The following is a 22,177-nucleotide window of genomic DNA, read 5'->3' on the forward strand; positions in this document are numbered from 1 at the left end:
TGCCCCCTGTTCTGTCTGTTCACTTTGAGTTTCTCTGAGAGTTGTGTGAGTTGGATTTTTTCCCATATGAAGTTGAGTATTGTTCTTTCAAAATATATAAAAACATTGTATTGGAATATTGATGGGGATAGCATTGAATCTGGAGATTGCTTTTGATAAAATGGCCATTTTTACTTTGTTAATCCTACTGATCTTTGAGCATGGGTGATCTTTCCATCTTCTGATACCTTCTTCAGTTTCTTTCTTCAAAGACTTGAATCTTTTGTCAAGCAGGTCTTTCAGTTGCTTGGTTAGAGTTACCCCAAGATATTTTATAGTATCTGTGGCTATTGTGAAGGATGCTCTTCTCTTCTCTTCTCTTCTCTTCTCTTCTCTTCTCTTCTCTTCTCTTCTCTTCTCTTCTCTTCTCTTCTCTTCTCTTCTCTTCTCTTCTTCCTCTTCCTCTTCCTCTTCCTCTTCTTCCTCCTCCTCCTCCTCCTCCTCCTCTTCCTCTTCCTCTTCCTCTTCCTCTTCCTCTTCCTCTTCCTCTTCTTCCTCTCCTCTCCTCTCCTCTCCTCTCCTCTCCTCTCCTCTCCTCTCCTCTCCTCTCCTCTCCTCTCCTCTCCTCTCCTCTCCTCTCCTCTCCTCTCCTCTCCTCTCCTCTCCTCTCCTCTCCTCTCCTCTCCTCTCCTCTCCTCTCCTCTCCTCTCCTCTCCTCTCCTCTCCTCTCCTCTCCTCTCCTCTCCTCTCCTCTCCTCTCCTCTCCTCTCCTCTCCTCTCCTCTCCTCTTCTCTTCTCTTCTTTCTTGTTGTACTGAGTCCTCCCTCTCTGGGGTACCCAGGCACCTGGGAGGGGACAGGGCAAAGTCCGAATCTTTGGGGGAAGGCAAGTTTCCAGTTCTCTAAGAACTTGGTTCTAATGCTATGTTTTCTTAAGAGCACTTGTGCTGATGCCCAGACTGAGAGGCACTTCCTGCCCTGCCTTGGACTTCCTGGAAGTCAACTTCCTGTCTTCTACACCATACAGTCTTTAACACGGGAACACACCCAGCATTTCTTTTCATTCTCATATTTTCTCTTCCTCTCCAAGTCTAACAATTTATTTAAGAAAGGTACTTGCTGTGCAAAGCTGGCAACCTGGCTCAATCCCCAAAACCCACACAAACGTGGAAGGCAGGAGCACTTCCCAGAGGTCCTGGTACACTTGCTGTGGCACACACATGCCTATACCCAACACACACACACACACACACACACACACACACAAATAATGAATTCAGTAAAAGAAAAAGAATTCAGGATTTGTAGAAGATGAGAGAAATGTCTGTGTGTGGTGTCATTCCAACAATTAATATGTGAATGTACTGGGCATGGCACTCATCTTCAATTCCAGCTCTTGAGAGGCCATGGCAGGAAGACAGGACTGGTGCACACTGAATTCCAGAACTTTTTTCCTTTTCCTTTTCCTTTTCCTTTTCCTTTTCCTTTTCCTTTTCCTTTTCCTTTTCCTTTTCCTCCCCTCCCCTCCCCTCCCCTCCCCTCCCCTCCCCTCCCCTCCCCTCCCCTCCCCTCCCCTCCCCTCCCCTCCCCTCCCCTCCCCTCCCCTCCCCTCCCCTCCCCTCCCCTCCCCTCCCCTTTCCCTCCCCTCCCCTTTCCCTTTCCCTCCCCTCCCCTTTCCCTTTCCCTCCCCCTTCCCTTCCCCTCCCCTCCCTTTCCCTTCCCCTCCCTCCTCTTTTTCCTTTTCTCCTTTTCTTTTCTTTTTCTTCTCTTTTATTTCTTTTCTTTCTTGTTGTACTGAGTCCTGCCTCTCTGGGGTACCCAGGAACCTGGGAGGAGACAGGGCAAAGTCCGAATCAGGGAGTCCACAATGATTCCTAGTCTTCTCTCTGGTGTACCATCCCAGGGAGTCAGGAACTGGTCTGTGGTCTTTGCTTCTCCTCAGGGCATCTTTGTGACAAGCAGGAGAGGGGAGATGGAGCCCTGGATGAGCAGAATTCAGTCTGATTAGGAGTGAGGGGCTGGAGAGGAGACAGCCTTCCTCTGGAGTCTTAGGCATGGCTCCTTAGTCAAAGGCCTTCTTCTTGGGTGATCCTTAATGGAGCAGCTTTCTGAGACAATCCTTGCTTGTTTTTTATTGCTTTATTTGGTGGTGGATGTAAATGCGTACACTTTATTCGGGATGACCAAGGGGTTAGTTATATACCTTTTGGGGGCAGGATACCCAGGAAGGGAAGCTCATTGGCTGAAGGCTCAAGGCTATCTAGACACCTCATTAACATGAAGAAGAATTCCAGGTGTTATGTTATGTGATTGACTGTCTGGTCGACTCAGTGGGGTGCAGTGGTTACATGTTGTAGAGCAGGTACAGAGACAGGTAGGGAATGGCTCCATTCCTGCCACCAAATCTCTGAGATTCCTGGTTTGAGCTCACTAAATCCTTATGCCTGTCTGGTAGTGCATTCCTGTCTCCCCTGCCCAGTCATAGGCTGATCATTACTTTATTAACCTATCAGAGATAATTGGAGGATATTCTTTACATAACATTGATACAGGAGATAGTTCAACAATCAAGACAAAGCTAGTGTTCATACTGTAACCAGATCTCTGGGCACAGAAATCAGCCAACATACAGTTGGCCCACCACCATTTGTTGGAGATGTTTTCTTTTTTTTTCAATTGTATTTTTCTGGCTTCTTTATCAAAACCAGGTGTTCATAGGTGTGGGGTTTACTTCTGTGTCTTCAATTTGATTCCACTGATCATATACCTGTCTGTTTTTATGCTAATACAATGTGAATTTATTACTACATCTCTATGACAGAGCTTAAAACCAAGGGTCGTGTGGGACGTGGTGGCACATGCCTTTGGCTGTCCTGGAACTCACTTTGTAGACCAGGCTGGTCTCTAACTCAGAAATCTGCCTGCCTCTGCCTCCCAAGTGCTGGGATTACAGGCATGTGCCACCACTGCCTGGCCTAAAATGACCATTTTTACTTTGTTAATCCTACTGATCTATGAGCATGGGCGATCTTTCCATCTTCTGATAAACTTCTTCATTTTCTTTCTTCAAAGACTTGAATCTTTTGGCATGCAAGTCTTTCAGTTGCTTGGTTAGAGTTACCCCAAGATACTTTATAGTATCTGTGGCTATTGTGAAGGATGCTGTTCCCCTGATTTTTTTTTTCTCAGCTCATTTATTATTTATGTATAGAAGGGCTAGTGATGTTTTTTGTTTGTTCGTCTGTTTGTTTGTTGTATTAATCTTGTATCCAGCCACTTCACCAAAGGTGTTTATCAGCTGTAGGAGTTCCCTGGTAGAATTTTTGAGGTCACATATGTATACTATCATATCATCTGCAAATAGCAATACTTTGACTTCTTCTGTTACAATTTGTGTCTTCTTGATCTCCTTTTGTCTTACTGTTCTAGCTGGAACTTTCAGCACTATGCTGAATAGATACAGAGAGAGCGGACAGCCTTGACTTGCTCCTGATTTTAGTGGAATTGCTTTTGAATTTCTCTCCATTTAATTTGATGTTGGCTATACACTTGCTGTAAATTGTTTACTTTACTATGCTTTCTTTTTTTTTTTTCAATTATATTTTTCTAAGTTCCTTATCATGTTTTGATATGTCCATTGTATCCCAAATCTCTTCCAGACTTTTAAAATGAATAGGTGTTGGATTTTGTCAAAGGCTCTTCTCACATTTAATGAGATGACCATGTAGGGTTTTGTCTTCCAGTTCCTTTATATGATCTATTACATTGATAGATTTTCATATGTTGCATCATCCCTGCATCTCTGGGATGAAGCCTACTTGATCAAGGTAGATGATCTTTTTGATATGTTCTTCGATTTGGTTTGTATTTTATTGAATATTTTGCATCCGTGTTCATGAGGGGGGAATTGATCTGTAATTCTCTTTCTTTGTTGAATCTTTATGTGGTTTCGGTATCAGGGTGACTGTGGCCTCAAAAAACAATTTTGGAAATGTTTCTTCTGTTTCTGTTTTGTGGAATAACTTGAGGAGAATTGGCATTATTTCTTTGAAAGTCTGGTAGAAATCTGTGCTAAAATTTTCGGGATCTGGTTTTTTTTGGTTGGTTTTTTTTTTTGGTTTTTTTGTTTGTTCGTTTTTGAGTTGGGAGACTTTTAATGACTGCTTCCATTTCCTTAGGGGTTATAGGTCTTTTAAAATGGTTTATCTGATATTAATTTAACTTTGGAGAGTGATATCTATCAAATTGTCCATTTGTCTTCGACATTTCAATTTTGTGGAGTACAGGGTTTTGAAGTCTGACTGAATGATTCTTTCGATTTCCTTAGTGTTGTTTTAAATCCCCCTTTTCCTTTCTAATTTTGTTCATTTGAATATTCTCTCTTCTTTTTAGTTAATTTAGATAAAAGTTTATCTTGTTGGCTTTCAAAGAACCAGCTCTTTGTTTCATTGATTGCTTTGTATTATTCTTATTTCTATTTTAGTAATTTGAGCCCTCAATTTGATTATTTCCTGCCATACACCCCTCCTAAGTGTGTATTTCCTGCTTCTTTTTTGTTGTAGAGCTTTCAGGTGTGCTGTTAACTTGCTAGTATGAGATCTTCTTTATGAAGCCACTTAGTGCTATGAACTTTCCTCTTAGCACTGCTTTCATTCTGTCCCATCAGTCTGGGTATGTTTTGCATTAATTTTCATTGAATTCTAGGAAGTCTTTGATTTCTTTCTTTATTTTTGCCTTGACCCAGTAGTCATTCAGTAGAGAGTTGTTCAATTTCTACAAATGTGTAGACTTTCTGTTGTTTCTGTTGTTGTTGAAATCGAGCTTTAATCTGTGTAGTCTGATAAAAGAGCTTATTTCAGTTTTCTTGTATCTGTTGATGATTGCTTTGTGACTGAACATGTGGTCAATTTTGGAGAAAGCTGACAAGGTGCTAAGAAGAAGGTACATTCTTTTGTGTTTGGGTGAAATGATGTATAGATACCTGTTAGGTCCATTTGGTTCATAACTTCTGTTAGCTCCACCATTTCTCTACTTAGTTTTGTCTGAATGCTCTGTCCATTGGTGACAATGGGATATTCTTCCTCTAATCATGTGTGAGGTTCAATGTGTAATTTAAGCTTTTGCATTGCGCCTTGTATGAATGTGGGTGCTCTTGCCTTTGGGCCAGAGATGTTAAGGATTTTTCCTTTGATGAGTATGGCGTCCTTCCTCATCTCTTTTGGTTAATTTTGGTTTGAACTCTATCTTGTTGGATATTTCAAAAGATATAACAGCTTTCTTCCTCTGTCCATTTGCTTGGAAAATGTTTTCTCTATCTTTTACTCTGAGGTAATGTCTCTTTGTTGGTGAGGTGTATTTCTTTTATGCTGCATAAGGAAGGATCCTGTTTTCATAGCCATTCTCTTAGCCTGTGTCTTTTTATTGGGGAATTGAGTCTACTGATATTGAGAAATATTAATGACCAAGGATTATTAATTCCTGTTATTTTTGTTGTTGTTACTGATAGTGGTGTGTGTGTATGTGTTTCCCTTCTCTGGGTTTTGCTAGTGTGAAATTATTTATTTCATGTTTTCATGGTTATTGTTAATCATCTTGGGTTGGAGCTTTCCTTCTAATACCTGTGTAGGGCTAGATTTGTGGATAGATATTATTTAAATTTGACTTTGTAATGGAGTATCTTGTTTTCTCCATCTATAATAATTGAAATTTTGCTGGGTATAGTAGTCTGGGTTGTTATCTGTGATCTAGCAAAAGTCTTCAAGACATCTGTTCAGGCCCTTCTGGCTTTTAGAGTTTCCATTGAGGAATCGGATGTAATTCTGAGAGGTATCTCTTTATATGTTACTTGGCCTTGGCTTCTGTTTCGCTTTTGGTCTTTTGGTCTTTGTGGTCTTTATTTCTGGTGACTGTTATGACCTCCCTCTCTCTTTTTCTGTCTATACAGGGTCTCTCTATATAGCGCTGGCTACCCTGGAACTCACACTGTAGACCAGGCTGGTCTTGAACTCAGATATCCACCTGCTTCTGCCTCCTGACTACTGGGAGTAAAGGTGTGTGCCACCACTGGTTGGTAAAGGACCTGCTTCAAAAAATGAAAACACAGAGGAAAAGCAAGAACAAACAAACAAAAAAACCCAACCCTGTTGCATTAATTTTCAACCCAATATAAAAAACACACAATCTGGTTATTATATTTATAAGCTGTATGCCTAGATTGGGCAGATCTATTGCTATACTAGTTTCTCATGGCCACGTGGTTCTGCTCCATCTTCATTTCCCCCTCTTCCTCTCTCTTCTCCCTCCCTCTTTCTCCTCCTACTGCCCCCACTGTCCAAGACCTCCCATCCCACCTTTTCCTTCCACTGCTCAATCACAGCCTCTAGCCTTTATTTGACCAGTTCAAATGGGGAAAATATTCACATGAGGTCTCATGAGTATGTGATCAGCTGATTGACAGGGAGAAGTCCATCTTGAGGAAGCAGAATTAACATCAGAATTTAAACAACATCAGGGAACCCACAGCATTTCCCTCTTTTTGTTCAATAAAAAAGGGTCTTTTCTCTCAGGTATAAATTGAGCACAACCATAACAATTATGTAAATTGTAAAGCAGGATATACACTTAACATCTAGTCTATCATATTTGTTGGTTAGGTAAAGTACCATCTACCCTAATTTAAAGAGTTAATAATTCTATGTTTAAATTATGTTGATTTTAACTTGTATTCCCATCTGAAATCCATGCTTACAAATCTAGATAATCTTTCTTAATGTTAAACCACTTAAGTTTGAATATTAGACTATAACTAGTCATCAATCCCATCAGATATCTGAGAGGGAATTAAATATTACCTGAATATGTAGGAAGCACAATGACATAGCTTCCAAGACTATACAATTTGTAGAGACTGCTGACTGCCTGGACAGTTCCCTAATTTCTTATAATGTCGGATCTGTCTTTAGCCTTCTGGACCAGAACAATCTGACAGACCTTAAGTAAAGCAGAAGCTTTGAAGGACTAGCTTACTCTATTTTGACAGAGCTTAACAATTGACTATCCCACATCTGTTTGTCCTTTTTTTGGACAGTATTTTTGTCTGCAGATGAATTAGAGCACTTCTTGCCCAATGGCTACCTTGCCACGATCAAAGCCACTCCCCCTGGAGGTAATGATGCTCAATAGCCTCCTTGAAGTGGAATGAGATACTGTCATGAACACATCTGTCTCATAGTCATATGATCTTTGATGATGAAATAATATTAAATGCCATAGTCTGTGAATCTCTGACGCTTTTGAAAACTATCTAAATATACAGCATAACTGAATTGTCAAACATCCATTACTCTTAGCTATTTACTATTAAAATAATCTTGAAAACACTTGTTGTAATTAACTAAATTAGAATCTAATAAAGCCATGAATTTCAGTATCTGACTTGCATCGCTTAATCATCCTAAACAGTTTGTAACAGCAGCTATTAAAAGGACTGGATCTAAGCCTTGTATTCTTAAATGAGCTGCATAGGCACAATGCCTATCTAAGAGGAACAATATTAATTTTAAATTTTGTATTATATACAAAGAGTTATACCAATGAGAACCTTAAACCTGTATCAATATATATAGTGTACCAATGTAAGAATTAAAACTTCAATTTTGTATCAAATATAAAGGTTTCTACCAATGTAAGATTATGGAGATATGATGTTTTGTTTAAGAGTAAATTTAATATTCTATCTCTGTCTATTTGTCTAATTTCTATGACATCACTATATCTTCCCTTTCCATTTTGCCTTCCTCTCTTTACCTAAGAAGGAAGGATAGAGAAGAGGAAAGGAAACGTAGAAATCCCTGAGTCTAGGCTCTCTAGTTTCCTCCCTGTCTGAAGTCACAACACTTGTAAGCTATCCACTATGACAATATAGCTATAACTTATAAAATAGCCAGAACCATCCACTCCAACCTAAAGGACTGGGACAACGATCTTCTTTTGTTTGCTTCTAGCTGAATTGGGGTAAAGAATTCCCTTCTGAAGGCCCAAAGGGGAATAGGAAAATTGGTCTTGTCAAAGGCGGACTAGCTGGCATCATTTGCCTTTCAGTCTCTATGTGCTGAGAAAGTTTATGGCTTAGCTGAAGTCCTGACTATAATAGTCTGAAAGGCTGGATGGGTGAATTAGCTGTTCTATAACTGTCCTGGAGGCAAATCTTTAGAGGAAATAGCTTCGATGTAGTTGAGGTAAAATCGAGCAAGGAGCTGGAATGGAAGGGCCCGGAATCTCAGCGTCCCAGAGTGTGAATCTTGTCAAGGTTGTCTCTCTCCTCTCTCATTCTGCAGTATACAAACCTTACAAGCAACACGTGGGCTCTGTAAAGACATTCATGTGGAACGTGCAGAGTGCACAGATTAATTAAGGAAGATCAATAAAGAAATACAACTGCCTTTCTTTAGAGGTTAATTTGATCACATAATCAAACTACAATATAAATTTCTATTCCTGTCATCTTAAAGGATGGTATCTAATAAAAAGTTATGAGAATTTCATGCCCAACAAGTGTTATTGGCTGTATATAGACACTTATATCTCAGCAGGTCCCAGAGCTGTCTCTGTGTACAGACTCATATATATATATATATATATATATATATATATATATATATATATATATCACCACATATACATCACCTATCTTGTTGATCTTGTCAATCTCCTTTTGTCTGTAGCCAAGGTCTTTAGGGGGGTCTCCCCTTGTCATGTCTGATTTTTATCAACTTGAAAGGAACCCATAGCTTTTCTTTTCCTGTGGAAATATAGGCAAAACCTCTCCCCCAGAGTATTACATATCTTGTTTTTATTCTGATGTTAGAAGATCTTTAAAGTAAACAGGCTGGTCTAGCTCAGCGGGTTTTTCCCACAATCCAATGTCTTTCAGCAGCTATATTTTTTTGTTCATTACCATTTTAAAGATTTAAGGTTAATAAAACACTATGAAATCTATTTCTGAGAGTCTTTGTTACCACCTTTTGTCTGATAAGCATCTCTTTTAGAGTACAATTAGATCTTTCCCCAATTGCTTGTCCTGTAGGATTATGTGATATGCCTGAAACATGTTTTATATAATAATATGTTAAAAACTTTTTTCATCTTATTAGACACATATGTCGGACCATTGTTTTAATTTGTATGAGTATTCCCATCATGGCCACAACATCTAACAAATGTGTAATTACAGAATCGGCCTTTTCTGAAGCTAAAGCAGTTGTCCATTGAAATCCTGAATATGTGTCTATTGTATGATGCACATATCTTAGTTTACCAAACTCTATAAAATGGAACACATCCATTTGTCAAATTTCATTTCTTTGGGTACCTTTAGGGTACTTCCTGGAGGTTAATAGAGTTTGGTTATGTAATGAGCAAGTAGGACATTGCCTCACAATTTCTTTGGCTTGTTGTCAAGTGATAGAGAATTCTTTCTTTAAACCTTTGTTGTTAACGTGGTGATTTTTATGGAATTTCGAAGCCTCTAGTAGGCAGGTCTGTGGTGTATTTTCTTGATCACGATTGATGTGGAAGGCCCTGCTCACTGTGGGCCGTGCCACTGATGGTCTTGGGTGCCACAGGAAGGCTGGTGGAGCGAGTTATGAGGAACAAGGCAGTAAGCACTGCTCCTCCATTCTCTGCATCCATTTCTGTCTCCAGGTTCCTGCCCTGACTTCCGTGGGTGATGGACTCTAAAGCTATAACAGTAAATGAACTTTTTCTTCTCCAGGTTGCTTTTGGTCATGATGTTTTTACCATAACAATAGCAACAAACTGAGACAAGCTCCATGTCCAGGGGTTTCTCTTTCTTGGAAGTTGGTGTGGCTTTGTTTGTTAGTAGCTGAATGTTACTTGATGTTACCTCAATTCACAGCTTCAGGAGAAAGGTAGACTTCTACCCTTCATTTTACACACAAAGACATGCAAAATACTCGGAGGAAGCAGCTTCCCCAGGCAGAGTGGCCAGTGATACAGCCAGGTTTCAATCTAGGAGGAGCCCGTGTTCCCAGCCAGGACTCTCACTATCCATCAACAATCTAGTCTAGCCTCTTTGGGGTTGTTCTACTGAACTCTGGTGTCTGTCCATGTCCAATTTGTCTCCGCATTTTGTATGCACTTTTCCTTTAAGAGCCGCTTTTCTTGCCTCCTCCCCAAAGGTCTCTTGCCCTACTCCCAAGACTGTTAAGGCACCTAGGAGGTGACTATCTGACCAGTGGCTTTCTGTATATTCACCTCTCTAAACAAAAGCTTCCGAGAATCAGGAACTTCCTGTTTTGTTTCCTGTTATTATTCTCCTTTTTTTTTTTTTCCTTCTAAAGTGTCTGGAACATGGTAGATGCAGTTAGTTTTTGACAGGAAACAAGCTGGTAGCTGACACTTAACTTCCTCACTTGATCATTAGCATCTTGTGTTGACCCAGGTTACAGCTCTCCTACCCCTTGATAAGAATGGATTTCCAGAGTTGTCTTTATGATATTGCTGAAGAACTTGGCAGTGAAGACCTGGCTGCCCTCAAGTTCCTGTGCTTGGACTACATCCCACACAAGAAGCAGGAGTCCATCGAGGATGCCCAGGTGCTATTTGTGAGGCTGCGGGAAAAGGGGATGTTGGAGGAAGGCAATCTGGCTTTCCTGAAGGAGCTGCTTTTCCACATCAGTCGGTGGGACCTGCTGGTCAACTTCCTAGACTGCAACCGAGAGGAGATGGTGAGAGAGCTGCGGGATCTAGACAATGCCCAGATTTCTCCCTACAGGTGGGTAGAAAGGCTGTGGTGGGGGGACTGGGAAGTGTGGGCTGAAGGGGGCATGCCCCTGTGACATGTGTGAAGTGACTTGTGAGAGGGCGGGCTAAATGTAGGGGCTAAATACATGATTCCGAAAAAAAAAATGCTAAAGCCATAAAATAATGTATCTTTCATACAGCATGGTACAGAAAGGGACTTAGGAGGAGGAAAAGGGATTTGGCTACAGGAGTTAGAGAGAGACCAGTGTAGGGGAATATGATTCTGTGTGGAGTAGTTACTTTGCTGTTGCTGTGGAAAAATACCGCGACCAAAAGCAATTGATAGAAGAGTTTATGTTGGATTACAGTTCCAGAGTGCTAATGATGACAGAGATAAGATGGTAACTAGCAGGCAGGGCAGCAGGGGCAGGGAGCTGAGAATTCACGTCTGCCACGCGCACGGGAAACAGAAAGCGTGACCCGAAAGCTGGGTGAGGTCAAACCCCTCAAAGTCTGTGCCTGGTGATCGTGATGTGCTTCCTGCTGCAAGGCTCTGCGTTCTAAAAGCTCCGTAACCTCTCCAGACAGCCTGGGACCAAGTGTTCAAATACATACGCCTGGGAAGGACCCTGTTTGTTCAAACCACCACAATGTATAATTTAAATTTTTCATTTTTCAAAGTGAAACATTACCTTCTGGTATGCTGATAGTGAGATTTTTTTAAAAGATTTTTTTTAATTTTTATTTTACGACATAGGTATTTTGTTTGCCTATGTGTCTGTACAGCATTTGCATGTAGGCTTCCTGCAGAGGCCAGAAGAGGGCATTAAATAACCTGGACATGGAGTTATAGGCAGTTGTGAGCTGCCATGTAGGTGTTGGGAATTGGACCTGTGTGCTTGGAAGAGCCATCAGAACTTTGTTTGTTTGTTTCACTATTTATTTATTTTTATTTATTTTACATCCCGATCAAAGCCCCCTCCCTTTTCTCCTACACATCCTGCCCTCCCACCGCCCTTCTCCCTCCCCCACCCCACCATCTGCCCTGGAACAGTAAGTCACAGCAGGAGACTAAGTGCATCCTCTCTCACTGTGGCCAGACAAAGCAACCCAGGTAGAGGAAAGGAATCCAAAGGCAAGCAACAGAGTCCTAGACAGAAACCTCCCTCACCTCTGTGCCTGCTTCAGTTATTGGAGAACCCACATGAAGACCAAGCTGCACATCTTGCTACATATGTGGGGGGGCTAGGTCCAGCCCCATATGCTCTTTGGTTGGTTGTTCAGCCACTGTGAGCCCCCATGGGTGCAGGTTAGTTGACTCTGTAGGTCTTCGAGTGGTCCCCTTGACCCCTCAGGCTCTTTCAATCCTATCCCCCACTCTTCCACAAGACTTCCCAAGCTCTGCCTGATGTTAGGCTGTGGGTCTCTGAATCTGTCAGTTGCTGGATAAAGCATCTCCGAAGACAGTCATGCGAGGCTCCTGTCTGCAAGCAGAGTTTCAAATAAATATTTTAGCTCTTCCTCTTCTTTCTTGTTAAAGAAAATTAAGATGACAGAGGTTTAAAATAGTCTGGGGACACTAAGGAGAACAAACCAGGATTCCAGCAGGCTATGTGGTAGCTGCTTCCACCAGCACAAAAGGACTAGGCTCTGGAGAAACAACAAAGCATTGTTGCCCTTTCCCCCATGTAACCTTAGTAACTTTGTAAGTAGTCCCACATTTATACATGTTCTGATGTAGAAATTGTAATATCTGATGTAACAAATTGTAACAGACAGGATTGTGGGTAATGATGACTTCTAAGAGAGTCTCTGTCTATCAGGGAAAGGAACCACCCAGCCTGCCCTTGGGCTGGGCAAGGGGAGGGAAAATGGAGAAGTCTAGAGGTGCGTTCACTTTCAGGGATGTTTTCTCACCTCTTGAAATAAGCTGGAAATACTTTGCATTATACATGCTGCAGGGTGAATTCTCAGGAACTTAAAAACCAAGACTGCAGGCCTGGATCAATAAGAAGGCAGATTCACACATCGGTGACACGTATCTCGGTGGCTCACACTTAAAGACACAGAAGGGTTCCATATGCGTACACAAACAGGTGGGAAGGGTTGTTACTGTGGGAAGCAGCAAGACCCTAAACATGAACAAACACATCTTGCCCAGCCTGGAAGTGGCCACCTTCTGTAGCCAGGCAGAACTTCCAGTGGAGGGATAGAGACACCAGCCCACCCACAGAATTTTGTCCTGCCTACAAGATGTGTTTGTAGTCTGGGGCCCCTGCACTCAAACATTACACCTCACAAATCTCAGGTTAATGAAAAGTGAAAAAGGCATGGGCCAGGCTGTTAGGGGACTTGGCAATTTATTTATTTATTTATTTATTTATTTATTATTATTATTTTTTTTTTTTTTGGTTTTTCGAGACAGGGTTTCTCTGTGTAGCCCTGGCTGTCCTGGCACTCACTTTGTAGACCAGGCTGGCCTCGAACTCAGAAATCCGCCTGCCTCTGCCTCCCGAGTGCTGGGATTAAAGGCGTGCGCCACCACGCCCGGCGACTTGGCAATTTATAAACAGGCTGTTGCCATATATGAGTTCTTTCAAGGGTGGGGGATGAATGAAGATTTAGTGAGAGAACAGAGCCCCGAGGACACCCTGGCAACTAATGAGATTGCAGGTGGGCAGTGGATGCATGCAAGGAGACACAGGCAATGTATGGTGGGGAGAGCACAGGGCAGTTGGCTGTGTTGAGAGCCTTTGGTGTTGGTAAGAGTGGAAAGAGGTGTGTGTGTGTGCGTGTGTGTGTTCAGAGTCCCTTTTATTCTAGAACCATATATTCAGCTTTCCTCCTGAAGGAAATAGCTGAGAGAACATGGACCAGTGCTTAGAAGGGAGTCAGCTCTGAAGTGCACCATGGAGAATATAATTTCCCCAAATCCTCGCATCTGGATCTTGATTTTTGTATCGACATAGGAGCAGGGAGATTCTTTTAGTTGAAGTTAATTGGTTACAAAGGTGGTGGCACTTCGCATGGGTGGGTTGGTTGGACCTGACTCTATAGACTTCCACCACTACTGCAGCCTCCTCCTGAGGCTCACCAGTCAGGAATAGTTGACTATTTTAAGGAAGCCCTGGGAGTGAGCCCTGTAGTGACTGTGTAGTAGGTGGGAAATGATCTAGAACGTGTTTGTAAAGTGTCTCTGTTTCCTGCCACAGGGTCATGCTCTTTAAGCTCTCAGAAGAAGTGAGCGAGTCGGAATTGAGATCTTTTAAGTTCCTTTTGAACAATGAGATCCCCAAATGTAAGCTGGAAGATGACTTGGTAAGACCTAATCTCCTGAAGATGGGTCACCTCTGGGGTTTCTGAGACCAGAGAGCCCTGCTAAACATAAATAGTATTCAAGGTTGTGGTGGTGTTGTTGTTTTGAAACATGGTATCCTATAGCCCAGGCTAAATCCAAACTTGCTATTTAGCTGTCTTCGTTAGATTTTACTGCTGTGAACAGACACCATGACCAAGGCAACTCTTATAAGGACAGCATTTAATTGGGGCTGGCTTACAGGTTCAGGTCCATTATCGTCAAGGCTGGAACGTGGCAGCGTTCAGGCAGACATGGTACAGGAGGAGCTGAGAGTTCTACATCTTCATCTGAAGGTTGCTAGCACAATATTGGCTCCCTGGCAGCAAGGACAAGGGTATTAAAGCCCGCACTTACAAGGCCACACCTACTCCAACAGGGCCTCCCAACAGTGCCACTCCCTGGGCCAACCAAGTACAAACCATCACTGTAGCCAAGGTTGACCCTAAACTTCTGATCTTCCTGCCTTCATCTCCTGGTAAATGTGGTTCCAGGGTGTGGAACTCAGCACTTTCTGCACTGTAAGCAAGCACTCTGTCCACTGAGCAGCCCCTGTCTTCTCACTAGAAGAAAGTAGTTAGATAGGAACAGTAGGTATGGCTCTAGTGCCTCTGCACAGTGAAGTGTTACTCGGCCACAGGGCCGAGCCAGGAGCCGGAGAGAGCAAATTGTGCAGTTCAACAACACATGGGACCCAGCAGGGCCAAGGAGAAAAGGTGGCCCAGGATCACATTTCCCTTCTTCTGCTGCCCTTGAAACACATTATGTTTGCTTGTTTGTCGCCCCCTCTCACTCCATCCCGGTGTGCATTATGTGTCTTTATGAGTGGGTTGTATGATGTGCCTGTGTCTACATGTTGTGAATATTGTGGGTGTTTATGTATATGTGTGGTGTAGGTGCCTGTGTGTACCTCTGTGTGGCTTCTCTGTTGGTCTCAGTCTATATGTGTATGGTACCTGTGTGTTGGGGGAGGGGTTCTCTCACTCTGTGAATCAGTGTGTCTCTGTGTGCTCTGTGGTAGATGGCCTAAATTTGATGTATGCTTTGTCCAGATATATCTCTGTGTGTTTGCTTCGGGTACCTGTGAACACACGTGTGTGGCATCTCTCTGTGTGTTTGGTGCATATGACTCTGTGTGTATTAACTGAGGTTTACAGGAAGCTAAGGTACCAGGGTAATACTGGGGAAGAATTCAGTCTCTAGGATTGGCCCATCCACATTCCTCAGGCTGGTCCATAGCTGAAGGCATTCTCATACTGGTTGAGAACAAGACCTGGGGACTGGGTGACACCTGACATGGTTTATTCATCTTTCCAGCTTTTAAAATACTTTCAGGCCTTCCTGAGTACTGTCAACTGTGAGAGATCAGTCTGGGCTTGGGGGTGGGAGGGGGATCTATGTGGGAGATAAGACTGGGCCCCGAGTTTGGACGAGGTAGAGACTAAACAAAGCCCCAAATCCCCAAGCCTGTGCTCTCAAGCCTTTTGTGCTTCGCTCTCCTCCCCAGAGCCTGCTTGAAATTTTTGTAGAAATGGAGAAGAGGACCATGCTGGCAGAAAATAACTTGGGAACCCTAAAGTCCATCTGTGGCCAGGTCAACAAGAGCCTGCTGGGGAAGATCGAGGATTATGAAAGACCAAGCACAGGTAGCTAGCTGGTCAACAGCTGCGAGTTGGGAAAGCCCTCAGAGAAACAGCTGTTTCTGATCAAATTTTTCTTTTTCAATTCAGAGAGAAGATTGAGCCTTGAAGGAATGGAAGAGTTGTCACTTTCGGGTTTGGATGGTAATTCATACAGATACATTCCTTAGATTCTGAGGTGCTTGACTTCCGACTTCCTCTTGCCTTCTACCCACCATCTTCTGCCTCATCCTGATTGAGATGAAAGTTCAGTGGCCTCTTGTCACCTCTGCAGCTCTCTGAAAGCCCCATGGAAACATTTGAGTGAGCTCACAGTTACTCTGTAAGAGGCTCTTAACTCTGCTCTGGCCTTTGCTTTTGAAGAGAGTTGTGGGGAGCTAGACACAAATATTTTCCTGGACATCCTTTTGTTTTGTTTTGTTTTGTTTTGTTTTGTTTTGTTTTGTTTTGTTTTGTCGAGACAGGGTCTTTCTACCTCATCTTGGTTGTCTTGGAACTCTCAATGTAGACCAGGCTGGCCTTGAAATCACAGAAATCTATCTGCCTCTGTCTCAAGTGTTAGGATCAACACCTGACTTTTTTCCAGAATGTTGTTAACCAAGTTTCTTCAAGTTTTTCTGCTCTGTGAGAGGCCCCTCAGCCAAGTGTGTCCTGTTAAGCCCAGGCACCCAGGTCCATACACACCTGAGTTCCTCCATTGTGTGCCTGCCCCATCCTGGGATACTCAAGCCAAGTTGCCTAGCTCATCCCAGAAGGGAATTGGTCCAGTCCTCTGTTTCCTTACCTAGGAAACTGGATAGAACAAAAGAATGATTCCTTCAATGTAGGGTGTCTCAGTTAGGGTTCTATTACTGGGAAGAGACACCATGACCTAGGCAACTCTTATAAAGGAAAACATTTAACTGAGGCTGGCTTACAGTTTCAGAGGTTCAGTCCATTATTGCCATGGTAATAAAACGGCATTGCAGGCAGATGTGGCACTGGAGATAGAGCTGAGAGTTCTACATCTTGATCCTAAGGCAGCAAGGAGACTGTGCCACTGGGCATGGCTTGGGCATATGAGAGATCTCAAAGCCCACCTCCACAGTGACATACTTCCTTTAACAAGGCCACATCTCCTAATAGTGCCACTCTCCAGGGGCCACACATTCAAACACACGAGTCTATGAGGGCCATACCTATTCAAACCATCACACAGGGTCTCCCTATGTAGCTAGCTTGCCTGGAATTTGCTATGTAGAACAGGCTGGCCTCCAATTCATAGAGATCCATCTGCCTCTTTCTGCCTTCCAAGAGCTGGGATTAAAGGTGTGTGCTACAACACCTGGCTCTTTCATTTTTTTAAAATTTATTTTGAAAATTTTATTTATTTTCAACTATGTGTATGTGTGAAAACATGAGCGCATGAGTGTAGGTACCCATGAAGTCTGGAAGAGCATCAGACTTGAGACTGAGTTACTTACAGATGGCTGTGAGCCACCATGTTGATGCTGGGAACCTTATCTGCACCCTCTGCAAGAGCAGCCAGAGCTCTTAACTGCTGAGCATCTCTCTAGTCCCCTCCAAATTTTTGATTAACCTAATATTCTGATTATAAAAATTTTCTGTGCTTTTTTGGGGGCAGTTTTTAAATTCAGAGAAAATTAAAACACCATCACTACTCTGTAAATATCAATATTGATAATATCTCTTCTGCTCTCACTATTGGTTTTGCTGTGTAATATATTTTGGATCACTCTTTATTTTAAATTTATGTGTAAATGTGTGTGGCTGAGTAAGTTTATGCATGCTGCATTTGTGTCAGAAGACAGCATCAGATCCCCGGGAACTGGAGTTACAGATGGTTGTTAGCCACCATGTGGGTGTTGGGAATCTCTGGTCCTCTGCAAAAATGTTAAGGTCTCAACAGCTGAGCCATCTCTTTAGCTATGAGGATAATCCTCCTTTAAAGACTGAGCCTGAGTAAGAGAGCCAGTTCTTTCTTCCATCCACGCACACCTAAGCCTAGCTCTTTCCAACTACCTTCAGGATGTTTGACTCAGTGACTTATCTTGGGCTCATGCTTTTAATCAGTAACCGCCTAGCAAATGAGGCAATGTGCTCTTGGTTTTCAAGAGGTGTGCTAAGTGCCCTTCCTACAAGATTGAAATATCTGAAATATGTTCAAGGCAGTTTCAATGTTTATTTTTTAAAAATACCTAAGAGGCCAGTGAAATGCCTTAGTAGGTAAAACTGTCTGCCATACAGGGCAAGTGATCTGAGTTTGATCTCTGGAACACATGTAGGAGGGAGGAAGGGAGCCAAACTTCAGAGTCGTCTGTGATCTCCACACACACATGCCATAGCATGAGAGCTCCCTACAGCAACACACACACACACGCACGTGCAGGAACACACACATTCACATACATACATGTGCATGCGCTTGCATCCTGAAAACGTTTTAAGGTCCTTAGGTTGTCCTAAGTGTGACTTTTTTTGGGTTGCTTGCAGAGATGAGCCTCAAAATGCCGGAACTGTGTGACTCGCCAAGAGAACAAGACAGTGAGTCACGGGTAGGTGTGTCTCCTACCTCTCTCTTTGCATTGATGTTCCTGTTTCCTTTGGTTGGTTCCTTTTCAGCTGCCAGATAAGCCAATAAGGGGTAGAGCCTTTTGGAAACTCTGGAGAGAAAAAAGCCAAAAAAACCAAACCAAAACAAAACAAGACAAAAACAAACAAACAAACAAACAAACAAACCTACAAAAGAACCAGTTAAAGATAGCCTCTCCAGTTTTCTTTGTGTTACATTATCACTGTTTTGTTTGTAGTTTGAGACAGTGTCTCCTATAGCTCAGATTGGCTTTGAACTCAATATGTAGCTGAGGATAACCCTGAACTCCTGATTCCCCTGTCTTTACTTCCCAAGTGTTAGGATTATAGGCATAGGCCTATAATAATTACGGTCACACTGGGCCATAATTGTATTATAAGGTCAAGGGCAGAGGTAAGGGGGTATTGAAGGGGAGAGACTGTGTGTGGCTTCCCCCCTCTAGAGCAGTGGTGTTAGCTAAAAATAGCACATGGCGGATGGAGTGGAAGCTTCAGGAGTTTCTCTGGCAGGTCTTCTCTTTTAGCCAGACACCACACAGAGTTTTCTCCTTTGTGTTAGGCAGCAAATAGGATCTCAGCATGTCTTAGGTTTTGTCTCCATGAAGCACGTAGAGAGATTTCCTTCCTGGACATAGCTTCCATTTATAATCTTCAGTAGCTCACCAAATATGGCTCAGCCATGAGCCTCCGTGTGGCAGGAGGCTCAGGAAATCCTCCGCACTATGAATAGGGTCTGTACTAGGGAGGGCTCCTGAGCAGATCCTCAGGCCTTTGTTGGTCAGGAAGTCAAAGATCATGGACTCCATGGGCTGCTCTGAAGCATAGTGGTTTTCTACAGGGTCGCCCTCTCCAAACAGAGGACGCCATGTCACTAACTTAGTAGCTGTTAGCATTGCAGCATCTGAATACATTAATACAAGTTGGAAACTTAGGATAATAACAAATGCTGAGCTTAATAAAGTACTACATGTCATAGAAAACATTGAAAGGCGAAGGACTTATACAGTATGAAGGGACACTTAAATGTCTTACAAAATATATGAAGCTACTAGGAGATTAGGTGAGATGCCCAGAGTCCCATGGTTTCAAGCCATAGAAGCTGGCATTTGTCTTCCTAGCCTGGGGTCCTTTTCTTCAGGAGACAGAAGAGGCTTCCACCCAAATGCTGAAAATATCAGCCTGAAGCAGCCTGAAGAAAATAACCACAACGTTATTTTATGTATACTACATATTTTATGTATACCACACTATTGCTGTCTTCAGACACACCAGAAAAGGGCATCGGATTCCATTACAGATGGTTGTGAGCCACCATGTGGTTGCTGGGAATTGAACTTGGGACCTCTGGAAAAGCAATCAGTGCTCTTAACTGCTGAGCCATCTCTCCAGCCCCCGTCGTCTGGTTTTTACTGTCAGGATTTGGTAAACACAACTTGACGAGCTCCTTGCTCTCCACCACCATGGGGTTCCTTTGCATTGGGTTGAGGCATCAGCAGTAACCACCCAGAGACTGCACTGTATCCTGTGTGAAGGGCAGGCCCTCAACTGTTAGCCAAGAGACACAGATGAGCTGAGAAGGCCACCAAAAGATTCCCAAGGTGATAGAGAGACATCCTAAGACATGACCCTTGAGTGAACTGAGAGTCATAAAACTCTAGTCCCCACGATGGCACAGATGGCATCTGCCCTGAAGCTCGTCTGTATGGTCAGGGACACTGATAGGCTGTGATGACAGCCATGATGTACATAGAGGGTATTCAGCAGGTCCAGGCCTACTGACTGTGCAGCACCTGAGGAGCCAAGCAATGGAAGGAGCCTCTACTTGCCTGAGGGGCTGAGCAGTGATCCAGCCTCTTCCTGAGCACTTGGATATAGCCAGTGTCTGAGCTGCAGCATCAACCCCTGCATTGGGCTTGTGTTTTCCAGACTTCAGACAAAGTTTACCAAATGAAGAACAAACCTCGGGGATACTGTCTGATCATCAACAATTATGATTTCAGCAAGGCCCGGGAAGACATACCCCACCTCCGAAAAATGAAGGACAGAAAAGGAACAAACTGTGATAAAGGTATGGTGGGATCCAAAGGAGAAGCATGAGAAAATTTTATTCTTATGGACCTTTCTTTAACCAAAAAGGAGAGAGCAGTAATTGTACTTAAAGGGATATATATATATATATATATATATATATATATATATAAGCATTTATTGTGTTTAAATTTTTTAAAATAATTTTTATTAGATATTTTCTTCATTTACATTTCAAATGCTATCCGGAAAATCCCCAATACCCTTCCCCCCCGCCCTGCTCCCCAGCCCACCCATTCCCACTTCCTGCCCCTGGCATTACCCTATACTGGGGCATATAATCTTTGCAAGACCAGGGGCCTCTCCTCCCAATGATGGCCGACTAGGCCATCTTCTGATACATATGCAGCTAGAGACACGAGCTCAGGGGGTACTGGTTAGTTCATATTGTTGGTCCTCCTATAGGGTTGCAGACCCCTTCAGCTCCTTGGGTGCTTTCTCTAGCTCTTCCATTGGGGTCCCTGTGTTCTATCCAATAGCTGACTGTGAGCATCCACTTCTGTGTTTGCCAGGCACCGGCATAGCCTCATAAGAGACAGCTATATCAGGGTCATTTCCACAAAATCTTGCTGGCATATACAATTGTGTCTGCGTTTGGTGGCTGATTATGGGATGGATCCTCGGGTGGGGCAGTCTCTGGATGGTGTTTCCTTCCATCTCAGCTCCAAACTTTGTCTCTGTAACTCCTTCCATGGATATTTTGTTCCCCATTCTAAGGATGGACAAAGTATCCACACTTTGGTCTTCCTTCTTCTTGAGTTTCATGTGTTTTCCAAGTTTTTTCTTGGGTATTCTAAGTTTTTGGGCTAATATGCACTTATCAGTGAGTGCATATCAAGTGACTTCTTTTGTGATTGGGTTACCTCACTTAGAATGATATCCTCCAGATCCATCCATTTGCCTAAGAATTTCATAAATTCATTGTTTTTAATAGCTGAGAAGTACTCCATTGTGTAAATGTACCACATTTTCTGTATCCATTCCTCTATTGAGGGACATCTGGATTCTTTCCAGCTTCTGGCTATTATAAATAAGGCTGCCATGAACATAATGGAGCATGTGTTCTTATTACCAGTTGGAACATCTTCTGGGTATATGCCCAGGAGAGGTATTGCTTGGATTCTCCTGTAGTACTATGTTCAATTTTCTGAGGAACCACCAGACTGATTTCCAGAGTGGTTGTACAAGCTTGCAATCCCACCAGCAATGGAGGAGTGTTCCTCTTTCTCCACATCCTCTCCAGCATCTGCTGTCACATGAATTTTTGATCTTAATCATTCTGACTGGTGTGAGGTGGAATCTCAGGGTTATTTTGATTTGCATTTCCCTGATAACTAAGGATGTTGAACATTTTTTCAGGTGCTTCTCAGTCATTCATAGTCCTCAGTTGAGAATTCTTTAGCTCTGTGTCCCATTTTTAATGGGGTTATTGGATTTTCTGGAGTACAGCTTCTCGAGTTCTTTGTATATATTGGATATTAGTCCCCTATTGGATGTAGGATTGGGAAAAATCCTTTCCCAATCTGTTGGCGGCATTTTTGTCTTATTGACAGGTTCTTTTGCCTTACAGAAGCTTTGCAATTTTATGAGGTCCCATTTGTCGATTCTCAATCTTACAACAGAAGCCATTGCTGTTCTGTTCAGGAATTTTTCCCCTGTGCCCATCTTTGAGGCTTTCCCCCACTTTCTCCACTATAAGTTTTAGTGTCTCTGGTTTTATGTGGAGTTCCTTGAGCCACTTAGACTTGAGCTTTGTACAA

The 22,177-nt window shown here is 42.8% G+C and overlaps 1 protein-coding gene across 2 annotated transcripts in view; it reads left to right on the forward strand.

The window, feature by feature from the left end:
* Positions 1-22,177, forward strand: part of Casp8 (caspase 8) — a 46,566-nt gene that overhangs the window by 10,493 nt on the left and 13,896 nt on the right. For both annotated transcript variants that reach the window (XM_021159156.2, XM_029479220.2), the window contains exons 2-7: positions 10,441-10,773; positions 13,955-14,060; positions 15,605-15,743; positions 15,828-15,881; positions 18,231-18,292; positions 20,256-20,397. In XM_021159156.2, the coding sequence (XP_021014815.1) occupies positions 10,469-10,773; positions 13,955-14,060; positions 15,605-15,743; positions 15,828-15,881; positions 18,231-18,292; positions 20,256-20,397 (808 nt within the window). In that variant the 5' untranslated portion in view covers positions 10,441-10,468. The remainder of the gene's footprint in view (positions 1-10,440; positions 10,774-13,954; positions 14,061-15,604; positions 15,744-15,827; positions 15,882-18,230; positions 18,293-20,255; positions 20,398-22,177) is intronic.

The sequence above is a fragment of the Mus caroli genome, unplaced genomic scaffold (genome assembly GCF_978045245.1).
Source record: "Mus caroli unplaced genomic scaffold, Mus_caroli_1 scaffold_1, whole genome shotgun sequence".
Lineage (NCBI taxonomy): Eukaryota > Metazoa > Chordata > Mammalia > Rodentia > Muridae > Mus > Mus caroli.